The 13,507-nt window shown below is 37.4% G+C and overlaps 1 protein-coding gene across 1 annotated transcript; it reads right to left on the bottom strand.

The window, feature by feature from the left end:
• Positions 1 to 13,267, bottom strand: LOC128210328 (uncharacterized). Its single transcript, XM_052914605.1, has 8 exons — positions 11,272 to 13,267; positions 10,793 to 10,902; positions 9,702 to 9,804; positions 8,163 to 8,351; positions 7,456 to 7,585; positions 4,332 to 4,540; positions 3,907 to 4,090; positions 1 to 3,651 (listed from the first exon to the last, which is right to left on the bottom strand). Exons 1-8 carry the CDS (start codon positions 13,136 to 13,138, stop codon positions 645 to 647), a joined length of 5,799 nt encoding a protein of 1,932 aa, XP_052770565.1. The 5' UTR covers positions 13,139 to 13,267; the 3' UTR covers positions 1 to 644.
• Between the last annotated feature and the right edge of the window lie 240 nt (positions 13,268 to 13,507).

Genomic DNA, 13,507 nt, shown 5'->3' with positions numbered 1-13,507 from the left:
ATTACATTTTACAATTATTATCCATGACTGAAACGGTAGAAAAAACCGTGATATAGTTCCTCCCCTCCTATTTGGTTTAAGCGATTTAATTGCGAAAGGAAGTTGACTTTTTATTATTTCAAGCATGGTATATGTTAATGCGAGTTCATAATTCTGGTTTAACATTGCTTTGTAAGGCTAACATTTTCTATTATCATTTCAGAGAGACACAGCAAGCACATTTTTTTTTTAGATATGATAACTAAACACAAAAAACCTCCGCTTTACTTGCCTCACACACGTGAAAGGGAAAATAAACGCTGACATATGTTTAGATATACATTATATATTTTAATTTTAACACACAAACGCATTGGAATTTTTTCTCACTCCTTATCTCGTGCATTGGAACATGCCCAAACGGCGTATAAACACACTAAAAGCTAGGTCAATGACCATCAACAGTTTTCTCATTAAATTGTGTTCATATTAAACATTCCCACATCACACACATAAATTAGATACATGACAACAAATGTATTTATGCAATCAACACAGTTAGCGTATACTTCTACTACTAGAAACTTGACATATGTAATATAACACTGAATGTAACAATATCGACGTCATGGTACTTTTAATGTGAAGCCCGATTTGTTCAATAACTAATTTGCAACTTCTACCGTAACGTTATATTTTCCGACGGAATGGTTATGAACCGAGCTAACGTTAGTTTTGGTATTACTGTGTTTGCTCTTGGCAGATAACACCCTTTCCTTTTTAACTTTTGTCACTAACATTTTGTCTTTCTGTTTTCGTTGACCATTGTATCCATAAAGCTCCTTTTCATCATTCAAATCTTTTCCACCGACGACTTCCCAAAACCGTTTGATTTTTCGTTTTTCATCCTTTAATTTTGTTTCATCTACTTCTGGTTTCTTTCTATCAACAATGTCTATATCCAGTCTGATATTGTCTCGAATCGAAAAGTCATTTGGATCGATTACATTAGGATTCATAATTGGTCCACTGCGGATTTTATTCAGATCGCGTTTTCTTAATTTGTTGTGCTTTTGATTGATAGTGGGATCAAACGATACTTTCTTATCAGCAAGCTTTGTTGTCGATAAAAGATCCATGGCTATATAAGTATCAGTTTCGATTCGTGGTATGTTTGGAAACTTATACCGCCTGTTTTTCAACAGTACGGGCTGGTCAACGACAGGCTTTTCTCGAAGAAAATCGCCACCCAAGTTGCTCATGGTGATTGTTTTGTAATTCTTCTTTGGCGGTCTGTAAGTCTTCCGTTTTGGTTGTACCACGTCTTGCGATTGAGTGCTCTTTACATTATCGTCCACAGTGACAATCTTAGCTGGCGTCGATGTATTTACATCAATTGCAATGTCAACTTCCTTAAACGAACTGTTTACACTGCCATTGATATCATTGTTGGCGACATCAGATGAAACATTTTCAGGTTCTTCATTTTCTTCAACGGTTTCTTTCTTTTCGCCCAGTATTTCGTTTGTATCCTTATAACCATTGCTGGTGTTTTGTGATTCGCTGTCCATATTGTCAATTTCATTTGCTCTCTGGTGTTCAGCATTCCCATTTCCGTTGTCATCATTATTTTCATCAGCTTCTTTGGTAGTTTCATTGGCATACATATTTCGCTCTTCTTCCATGATATGTAACAAATCATTGTCAGAAGTACCCTTTAATTTTGTTGCCTCTTTTTCGTTTTCCACATTGTCTGTATTTTCCTTAACTTGTTCCATAACTGATCCCGTCTTATCAATTTTCTGCACATCATCGTTATTGTTGATATCCGATTGATCGTTTTCAACGCTATCAACTTTAATTTCTGTGAATTCTTGTCTATCAGTTGGCTTGACAACTTCATATCTTGGTTCACTCGAGTGTTTATTTTCTTTATTGTAGCTATTTGACAAAGCGCGTGGCATTTGTACGACTGCATCAACTGTGTAATGTTTAACATCATCATCAGTCTGTCTAGCATACGGAGCCGGAGGCAAGCTGTCCTCTTGATTGACAGGATATCCGAAATACTGCGATGGTTCAGAGTACGGGTATGGTTCTCTATTGTAGTTGTATGCGGTAGGGTTTTGGATAGGGTACGGCTCGATCTGTTTAGGGTTTGGATAACTGTAATTTTCCACATATTGAGAAAATTTGAGCTCCCTCGGATAGTTGTTCTGAGGGATGTCCGTTAATTTTCTGCTCACTTTATATTCCTCTAAATTGCTATCACCGCTATACTGATTGACTGCTCCCTGTGAAGACACTCTTTTAAGACTTGATTTTAATGGTTTTCTATGCCTTTCATATTCACTATCTGAAAAGTCACCTCTGTTTTGCATATTGTTCATGTATGAATTGTCATATTTGTTATTCTCTTTTTCAGCATGCATCATGTCCATAAAACGACCATTCCTTTGCATCTGACTCTTTTTACTTTTTGTATAGCTGTGATTAAGGTCGTCATCATTGTTGATTGCCTTCTCCTCTCTTTCTTTAATACGCGTTTCTCGTTCCTTTGCTAAATAGTCCATATCCATCATATACTCATCTTCTCTCTCAGTGTCAATGACATGTTTCTGACTTTTCCTTCTGGTAAGAGCACGTTGATCACTTCTTGCCGTAATCGCATAGTCCGTTTCCGTTTTATAGTCCTGCACATCGACTCTATTTGCACGTTCAAACTCATCATTTAAATTTCTGACATCGTTTGTTGGCCTGTACCGGTCTTTTGTGCCTCTTGTGAAAAAGCGTTCTGTTTCTTTCAAGAACCGTTCCTTTTCCATTCGCTCATCATCGGTCATTTCGTCAGCATCTTCTTGTATTCGCTGTTGTCGAATTCGCTGTCTCTCAGTTTCGAACCCTTTCAGAAGAGATTCGCTTAAATATCCGTTATTTATATTGCCGCTACTTTTTGATCTCACCACTCTACCCGAGTCGTTATTTTTTGAGCGAGTGGATTCATATCTTTGCTTCTTTTCGAACTTTTCTTGATATGACTCTGCTTTCGATTTTTGATAAATGAAATCTGAAGATCGTTGAAATATTCGCCGTTTACTGCGTTTTCTCTGTTCTCTTTCTTTTTTCATCAACTGTGCAATTCTTTGGTCCTTTTCGTCAATCACTGCACCTGTAATGTCCATTTCACTCTCTTTTGTTGGGATAGGATCAAGCTGCTTGTGCTTTCTTTTCTGGACGTCCTCAACTCTCTGTGATGTTTGTTTTTCTGTCGGATCATCAATATCTTCGTCCACGAGTTGGTTCCACGCATCCTTCAACATTCTGTCATGAGCTTCTAACATACGCGTTGAAAGGTAAGCCGCGGATTTATCTTCCAGTGATTTCGTTTTAGTCTTCTTAACAGCGTCTTGTTTTCTTTTATTGTTCTTTCTGGGATTTCTCTCACCATCTCCTGTATATTCAGCCTTTGTTTCATCGCTAGAAACCTCACGAGTACTAACAACAGGATCTTGCATTTCCGTTTGATTTACTGCACTTTTTTCCTCGGCAGTTGCTATGGTTTTCGAAAGAGATTTAGATACTTTAGCCCTGCTTTCTGGTGATGCTGCTCTCACAGCCTCTGCATGGGATAACACCTCTGATCTTGACAGTGCGTGTGATTCGGCTTCCAGTCTTAAAAAGAGAAATATAACCTAAATCGTCTTCTTCCTATGTTTCAGTCGAAAATGAAATTTAAATGATATAAGGACATGCTTTAAATGATAATTTAGAGACTCACCCTAAGAATCAATAACATAAAATAGATTCCATCAACCAGAATTTCTATATAAAAGAATTTTACGTGCTAGAATGTCACTATGCCTAGCTTAAACGAATTTGTTGGTGCAGAAATTCCTCTGAATAAACAATTTTGATATAATACCATACCTGACTTTAGCATGGGCCCTGGTTCTAAGAGCCTGTGTAATGTACTGGGTCATCACGTGGTTAATATTGACAAGGTGAAGTTCCCGGATGTGCAGATGGCGCCCAGCACTGAGGCACACCTCAATGATATTATCCACCAGTTGCAGACTGGTCTGCTCAACCTCGAAGCGTTCCCGGAGACGACCTGGTTGTAAACATTTTTTTCTCATACAAAACTCTGGAGTGACGAAATAAATAACTGATTTTTTCTTCAATTTGATGTCTTGCGTAAATGCTACCACATCTCGATAAGGAATATTTGGATACAAATATTATACAACATTAATGTAAAATACAAATGACACTACATTACGGTTTTAACAGGACATATTTTTAGCTGAACGCAACAATCAATGATAATGACAAAACCTATTTTGGCTACTTACTTGTTCCGATCAGCGGCATAGCTAACACATTGATGCCATGTTTATTAGCAGACGCTAGGACATGGGTGTTGATCTTATCTAGACGAGTAAGGTTCTTCTGGCTTGCGGTATACACAGGCTTCGCGACCACCGCGTGCAAGACAGTCTCTAACGGAAGATCCCCACCCTCTGTCACCAGCACCTCGCCGTCTTGGAGAGTCCGCGTGCCTCTGTGGAAGATTGGCAACTTAATGAAAGCATCTTCATACACAAAATGGAAGGGGTGTACATTGGCTTATTATGAAAGAGCACATGTATCTACTCGCAATTGGGCCAACAGCTACATATAGTTCAACGTTTTCGCGTTGATTAACAAAGCAAACCAAAACTATGTCATCGATCTACATCAGTGTGTGTTTACCACTAGTCCAAATAATTGTACGTTGACGGATTTTTTTTAGATTTTTGATATGTCAAATCCTTCACGTACAAATTGTTTAGTATCAAAAGTGGGTAGTTGTTCCGATCAGGATTCCGGGTTAAAGCATATAGCGTCTATAAAATATCATAAAAACAAGAAATGTTACCAGATAATGTTATTTTATATTAGTTCCGTATACAATTTTTTTTATCCAACTTATAAATATGAGTTTGACGGCTTTTTTCATTTCATTCTGTCAAAACATAACGATATATACATGAAGGGCACCTGCAAGGCTTCAGGGCACAGTTTTAAATCGCTCGGAACATTTCGTCCATGGCCGAGTTGTTACGATTGTATAACGAGGTCTAATCTCGAAGCTTTGTCGGAGGAGGCTGAGTTATTACAATTGTATCGAGTTGTTCCCCTTCGCATAATTGTTGTCTGTGTCAGTCAACTTTCGTTTTATTGGAAAGGTAAACAACTTGTATATGGTTCAGAGGTATGGGCTATGGAGGATCTTAAGATGTATATGGTTCAGAGGTATGGGCTATGGAGGATATTAAGATATTAGACCAATTTCAGTTAAAATATTGTAAACTCATTTTAAATTTAAAACAGTGTACCCCTAATTGTATGATTTATGGTGAACTTGGTTTAAAACCAATTTCTATACAAGCTAAAACTAGGCTTTTGACCTTTTGGAGTAAAATAGTAAATTCTGCTGATGTGAGCAGCAGCAAAATTAGTCATTTATTGTATAATACTGCATATTCTTTGCACAATGATGTTACCTCTGGCTTAAAGTTCCCATGGCTTTCCTTTGTTAAGAATTCTTTAAATGATTTAGGATTAAGTATGTACTTTGATTTGCAACAGGTTAATAGTGTTATTGTTTTTAAAAATATGGTTAAAAACAGATTATCTGACCAATTTATTCAAAATTGGTATAGTATTGTTTCAAATTCACCAAAATGTCAAATGTATAAAGTATACAAAAAAGTTTTTGGGTTTGAAAGCTATATTGATATACTACCCAAGAATCTTTCATTGTATTTGCTTAAATTTAGAATTATGAATCACAAATTTCCTATTGAAGTAGGGCGTGGTCAAAATGTTGAGAGATTTTGTAGAACATGTCATTTGTGTAGTGGTAATAGTTTAGGTGATGAATTTCATTACTTGTTTGAATGTCAACATTTTTCAGACGATAGAAAGAAAAATATTTAATTGTACTTTTGTCGTAACCCTAATTGTATTAAGTTAGATCAATTAATGAACAGTAAAAACAAAAAAGAACTTATTAAACTGGCTATATTTTGTAAATCCCTTTTATCTAATGTCAAATAGTCATTCTCCTTTAAAAACAATACGACTTATTTGTCTTAGTATTTCCTATTATAGGAAACTGTATGTAATATATGTCCACTTTGTTTATATATATATGTTTAATTAATTGTTTGTTAAAGCGTTATTGTTCTGATCACATGGTTGTAATAACCCATGATCTAAATAAATCTTGAAATCTTGAAATCTTGAAATCTTTAATGCATTAAATGCTTGTTTAGTGCAAAATAACATTTCACTTACATGGTAAAATATTAATATAACTCTTTATGATCAATTTCAACCATAAAGTACTTCACTTAAAACAATTTCAATATTTTTAAAACACCCCCGTTTTTTACCACGTGATAAATTACGTCATATATGCTACGTCGGAAGGCAAACATTTGCTTAAAATGAAGACTTAAATCAAAGATAACTCTTCATTTACAACACCATTTTAAATGAAACAAAGGGCAGTCTACGTGGCTATAAGAGCCCCGCATTTGTGTTATTTCTAAAATTTGATGAGGTCATTAGTTTCATCAAACACTTCGACAAACCTATTTTGACAGTGCTCCGTCAGACGGCCGTATTGTGAAAAGGTTTGTTGAAGTGTTTTAAGAACCTAACTTTCAATCAAACTCTGGTAAAAGACTGAAGGCGGGATTGCATAAGCGGCCTCAGACTGCGCTATGTTTCATTTAAAATGGTGAGGTAAGAGTGAAGTTATCCGTGTTTAAAGTCTTCATTCGAAGCAAAATATTGCCTTCCGACGTAGCATTTATGACGCAATTTATCACGTGGTATACACACACTGTTAAAGCTGCACTCTCACAGATTGAACGTTTTGACGTTTTTATGTTTTGTCTTGGAACGAACATTATTTTTGCGTAAATATCTGCCAACCAGTGATAAAATACTGATGACAAAAGATCAGATCGCAGATTTTCATATTTTGCGCTCCAAAATTAATGTTTTATGTAACTAAACTCGCAATCAAATTCTGGAGACCGAAGGTGGCGCTCCAAAAATGGCGTAGACTGCGCTATGTTTCATTTAAAATGGTGAAGAAATAGTGAAGTTATCTTTGTTTAAAGTGTTTTTTTTCAAATCAAAATATTGCCTTCCGACGAAGCATTTATGACGCAATTTAAAAAGTGGTATACACACACTATACATACAATAGTTTGCAACTTGGGTCATTTTTCTGGTTCATACGAATACATACATGGTACGGTCCAAACTCGCTATTTCGAACTCTGTTATCTGGATGTTCTGATTATGTCTAACGACTTCGATATAGCGAGTGTTGACCGTAAACTATCACTAACTAAGTTAGTAAAAAACACATCCTACGACTCGAACTTCTTGTCTCTTTATAATTTATCCGCATACTTGGCTTTTTTCAATGCTTCTCGGTACTTCCTCCCGCCTGCTCCTTGCAGATGACGGACGAGGGTTCCTTTGCCGTTTGAGTCCATTGCGCACACCACCGCCTCCACGTTACTTAGTGTAAGCAACGATCCTGAAGTGAATTTGCTAAATGACAAATCCGTTTTCATTGTAACAGTGTGTGTGTGTATGTTGTGTTGTACTTTTGTGTTGTTGTTGACAACATTTATCTTTTCCAAATTCGTAAAGATATAATAAGCAAATGTTTAAATATAGACTATACATAAGTTTAAAAGTAGTAATACAAATGACACCTCTAACAAATGATGAAAAGCAATCATCGGTCATCTTGCTTTCAGTTTGCAGTAACCATGTCAAAGCGGTTTCCCTTGACATTAAATAAACTTTTGATTGTTGTCTTGTAATTTCACTGTATGTTATTGATTTGGAATTGATCATACAGTGGAAACCCGTTGGGTCGTTAGCGCTTGGGGCGATTTCCTCGTTTGGTCGAGCTTGATGTGAAGGACCGATATTTTAGTTACGACAGTGTTTTTTTGTATTGATACTATCAATCTTTATATTGAATACATTGTAGACCAATGTGTTTTTTCTTGTAGATTCTATGGTTTTATAAAGGATAATACAAAGTGGAAGCAAGATATGGTATGCACATAATACAAAACAATCCTGGCCTCAACGACACAGACCTGTGTACACGTGCACTGTCATCCTCCTGAGAACATCAAATGTCCATCTCTGCTCGCCGTTCTCCGTGTACGACTGTTCCACAAACACCACCATGTTTTCACTGCGGTGTGGAGCATTGTCCTTCATATTCACAGCACTTTCACGGCGATTATAAACCGCATCCGGGTTTCGCATAGACTGAACTGCATCTACAACAAAATATGCACATTAGAGAATACAAGCCGTCTTCCACCAACAGCATGTTATCTTTTCATGTACACATCACTTTCTCGGCGATTAGACACCACATCTTATGTTCGCATCGACTGAACCGCATCTACAAGGACATATGCACAACAACTAACAATGGCGATATTTTGATAGTTGTGTAATGTTTGTAATCGTGCGGATCTCTTCGTGTCTTGCTTCTTCGGCAACCACCATACTCTCCTCTGCTTCATTTTTATATATACCGTGGGAAAATCGACTGTCGGAATATCGCCCATATAAATATGCACGAGGCAGGGGAGACAAATCTCCTTTCCATGAAATCGAATTTAACAATTAAATACAATTCAATAACCATGTACAGTCAGATGTCTCCACAGGCGAGTGGTCTAAGTAGCTGTTTAAATTGTAGCGATCAGGCGGATCGATTTTCATTCGAGCTTTCGCAAGAAAACTTTTTTATACGGTAAAACATTAGCATGAGCGTCTGTGCATATTTAACGTTCCATTGTAGGAGGAAGTGCGCTTTTAGTTTGTGGTGGGAGATTTCATTGCGGCACCAATGAAACTCCCTCCTTAATTATTCATGATTACGAGAACTATTGATAATAATATTGGTTAAACTTCAGGCTACTGTGCTCGTCCCTGCAGTTTCAATTGTTTTATTTATAAATGCGCAATTTGTTTCATTTGCTGATAATATGTGTTTCATTACCTGTGGATATTTGTTTCATTTGCTGAGGATATGTGTTTCACTACCTGTGGATTGTGTTTCATTTGCTGAGGATATGTGTTTCATTACCTGTGCATATGTGTTTCATTTGCTGAGGATATGTGTTTCATTACCTGTGGATATGTGTTTCATTTGCTGAGGGTATGTGTTTCATTACCTGTAGATATTTGTTTAATTTGCTGAGGATATGTGTTTCACTACCTGTGGATTGTGTTTCATTGGCTGAGGGTATGTGTTTCATTACCTGTGCATATGTGTTTCATTTGCTGAGGATATGTGTTTCATTACCTGTGGATATGTGTTTCATTTGCTGAGGATATGTGTTTCACTACCTGTGGTTTGTGTTTCATTTGCTGAGGATAGGTGTTTCACTACCTGTGGATATGTGTTTCATTTGCTGAGGGTATGTGTTTCACTAACTACATGGATATGAGTTTCATTTGCTGAGAATAGGTGTTTCATTACCTGTGGTTTGTGTTTCATTTGCTGAGGGTATGTGTTTCACTACCTGTGGATATGTGTTTCATTTGCTGAGAATATGTGTTTCAGTAATTACATGGATATGTGTTTCATTTGCTGAGAAAACGTGTTTCATTACCTGTGGATATGTGTTTTGTCATGTCGTCTGCAACACCCGGCATAGAAGCCCAGCTCTCATACGCGTCCTTGATGTACGTCAGCATAGCCACGTCCTCGTCCACCTATACGCAACATAGTATAACAAGCTCAACAAGTGTTCGTACTTTCCTCTGTTTTAACAGTTTGGTAATCTAAGACTGCTGTGTTTTACAAAACTTTCACATGAGTCTTTTTGCCCTATCAATAGAACTTGACGTGGGTATAATTTACAAACGATTCTTATTTTTATAAAAAAAATGCCTTTTTTATTATGTTTCTGTATTACAGATTTGTGTAATAAGTAAATCTAATAATTTTAGTAAATGTTCTAAAATCTATATACTTGGTTTCTTATTATTCTGAGATAATATGTTATTCATGAAAATATATCACCAATGTATCATTTATTCACATAAACAATTGGTAGAAACACTAAGTCGTATAAATTATGGTTTGTCATAAGATTGCTGTTTTGGATTGAACACCACCTTAATATTTAATAAGTTAAATATACAAGTAATAAGACATTGAATATTACCATAATCTGACATCTATTCCAAATTGTATACACGTATTATCGGTATTATTCCCTACACGAAAATCATCTAAACAATCTAGTGCAATGATTCATTGCGCATGCCTTTTTGATTAAATATGTCATACGTGATGTTTTAAATCAGTCTAAATACATATATTTTTGGACTAAATTTATCTTTAATCTATTCAGCGTGTTCTAATAACCCACGACCATCAAAGTTACTTGAAAGTTACAGGTCAACGACATTTAAAACTAATGCAAAGTAATACGCCTATCATTATTTATGCCCACTGAAGGGGTGGGGGTGGGGGGAGGTTTGCAGGCACAAACTGCAAATTTAACAAGCGTAAAAATTCGACGAAGAATTTTACCGGGTGACGGTCTCATTGGTCATATGAAAATTCCGCCTGTCGGAAATCATTCGCTTGCTAAAGCCCAACATATGCACGTCGTACACTGCCCCGACCATTTCCCGGTGGTGCAAACCATTGATATGGTCATTAACGTTGTATGTAAATTATTATACTCTATACCAGATGTATTTCCAGTACGGGGTAGAGAGGCCCCATGCCCATACTATAGTCGATCAGCGCCTTGACGTACACCTCCGCAATCAGATCTTTTGGTATTCCGAACAAGGGCTCTGAAAGTAAGCAAAATAAATATGAGGTTAATTGTATTTAACGTGGTCTGGTTTCAAGGTACGAACTACTGTCTACCACACATCCATTAGAGGGTAAGGTCTAAATTCATATACATGAAAACATTAGCCATATAATAGACATAAAATACAAGTCATGTAAAAGTTGTAGTAGATTTATATATTATGCCATAAAAGCTTAGGTGATAGTCGTGCGCAACTCCCTCTAGTTTCAGTGGAGTTTTGCGTAATTTAATTCCCGGAAACCCCTCCCCACTCTCCCCCCCCCCCCACCCCCCTCCGGATAAAACGTGTCTGAAATCAAACACAACGCTCGCGTGAATTGAGTGTAACAATTCCAAAATAACTAACCGACGCCAATAATCGGCAGCGCAACTTTTCTGTACTTATGAGCCTCTGCTGTCTTTAGGGCGTGATATATGGCTCTGTGGAGGTCGCTCGCACAATCCTCCCACACCGTGTATTTCTTCCATATCGGTGAAACCACGTGGATCACACCGAGAGCCGGTATTTTGCCCGCAGATGTTACAATATTTTCACCAGTGTCTACTTCACCGTATAAACTCAGATGAACATCTATTTCGTCAATCACTTGCTTCCCCATCTCTTCAAACATCAAAGTTGCTGTTTTGTCTCCTTTCTTCAATTCTGGTGTGACCACATTTATAAGCGCGTCCATATTGTTAAGTTTGACAATGTTTTGTTTGTACATAAATATTTCAAGTCCGTTGACATTGATATTGTATTTAACTGTCTGCTGCGGCTGGTCGGCTTTTAAACCCGGTCTTCGTCTTGTACTATCCTTAACATTGACTTTTTTCTTGGCCCCTGGTCGAACACCTTTGCCCCTTTTTAAATTAGGTGCCTGCATAGGATCGGTAACACTTGTAAGTACTGATTGCGATGAACGAGTCGGGTTGAATCGTTCATTTGCTACGAGGTTCTTCTCTGGATGAACCACCTGCATTCCACCCGGCTTAAAGGGGTTCATTTTAAAACTTGTGGTCGGTTGAGTTAATTTTGCTCCTGGAGGATATTCAACCTGATGGTGAACATATATTCTGTTTTGTTGTTTCTTGTTTTGTCTAGCTTGATTAACCTCATCCTCCGTGACCCATTTTGCCTCTCCAGCTAGAGGATTGGCGCCACTCTTTATGTTGATCTCAGCTCCCAATTCGCTGGCTGGATGCTCCTGAGCGAAGGGATTCGATGTTGTGAGGTCGGGTTGTTGCTCACGAGATGTATTTAAATCTGTGTATACTATAGGATATACAAAATCAGGCGGCCGTGGAAAGTTTGGATTGTCGTACCTTTGCCCATTTGTGTTATTTCTGGGGCTAAGGTCCTTTGGTTTTGTCCTAAACTGCAAAGAATTGCTGCTATCCAAATTTGCCAAATTTTGTTGGCTACCTTTAACGACCGGCTTAGACGAAATGTTATGGCCAAAGAAAGACGCAGTATTTATGTCATTCATTTTGTTTTTTACCTTAACTGACCGCTCCTCAAATTCATTATCTCTTGCAATAAGTCCTACATGAGTTACCCATTCTCTTCTTGCCTTTATTAGATCAGATTGGTCTTTGGCGAACATCCATACTCTGATTTTGTCATCCGGGTAGACTTTTATTGCATACAACACTTTATCGTCTTTAGACTTATCTTTCGCGAAATCACGAGCCTGTTTCAAATCCATTATCGGTATAAAGAAGTCATCTTGAAATATTTTGCTGAGTTCGAACGATATTCTATTGACTTCGTCCTTGACTTGGTGATACACCGAAAAGTGGCAGTACAATTCAACATACTCCGGATTCCGCTTCGATGGTACGGCTTTAATGTTGACCGTATGAATCAATTTTAATCTTCTGATATCATCCGCGAAAAGATGGTCAAACTTCTTCGCGTAGTCTCCATGGAAACGCCAAATAACTATACCCCTGTTTGGATAACCGACTTGACACGTGATACCCGTATCAGGGAACTCATCTCCTTCAATCCAAAACCGGAGAGTTTCAATTGCCAAATTCAGTATCTCCGTGTCCGGCCCGACGATATCCAGTACTCCGCGTTGTTTCTCGTATTCATACCGAAGACCGAGGTCTCTGATGATCTTTGTTCCGACTTCATTTATTCCACCCGGCAGTCGGCGAAATTTATCGACGAGGACGGGGTCTATACGAAGTCGACAATCACTAACGACCGAACTCTTTTGCGACATTATCGTATATTGGAGTATATTACTTCATGTTAAAATTATATCCAGATATGATAACGCAACACGTGTATATGTATTGATATTTTATTTAATTATGAAAATATTCTCAACACGAACTCATTTGTGTAAATATCTAAATTGTATATTTTTGTAGTCACGTGACACATTCCATTTTAGATATACGATAACTTCGTATCGAAGACCGACGGGGGACGGTTCATTGCCTGTTTTGTAATGTAGCTTTCGCGCCATTGTTTTAAATAAATGAATGGAACCTGATACGGTGTTTTTGTGATTTCCAATGTCTGTATGACTTGAAAGGTATCGATTGCGTGGTGTATATTTAAATTTTTAAACTTAAAGGCTACAATG

The sequence above is a fragment of the Mya arenaria genome, chromosome 12, assembly GCF_026914265.1.
Source record: "Mya arenaria isolate MELC-2E11 chromosome 12, ASM2691426v1".
Taxonomy (NCBI): domain Eukaryota; kingdom Metazoa; phylum Mollusca; class Bivalvia; order Myida; family Myidae; genus Mya; species Mya arenaria.
The sequence above is the reverse complement of the archived record's forward strand: the minus strand, read 5'-3'. Positions and strand labels throughout refer to the sequence as shown.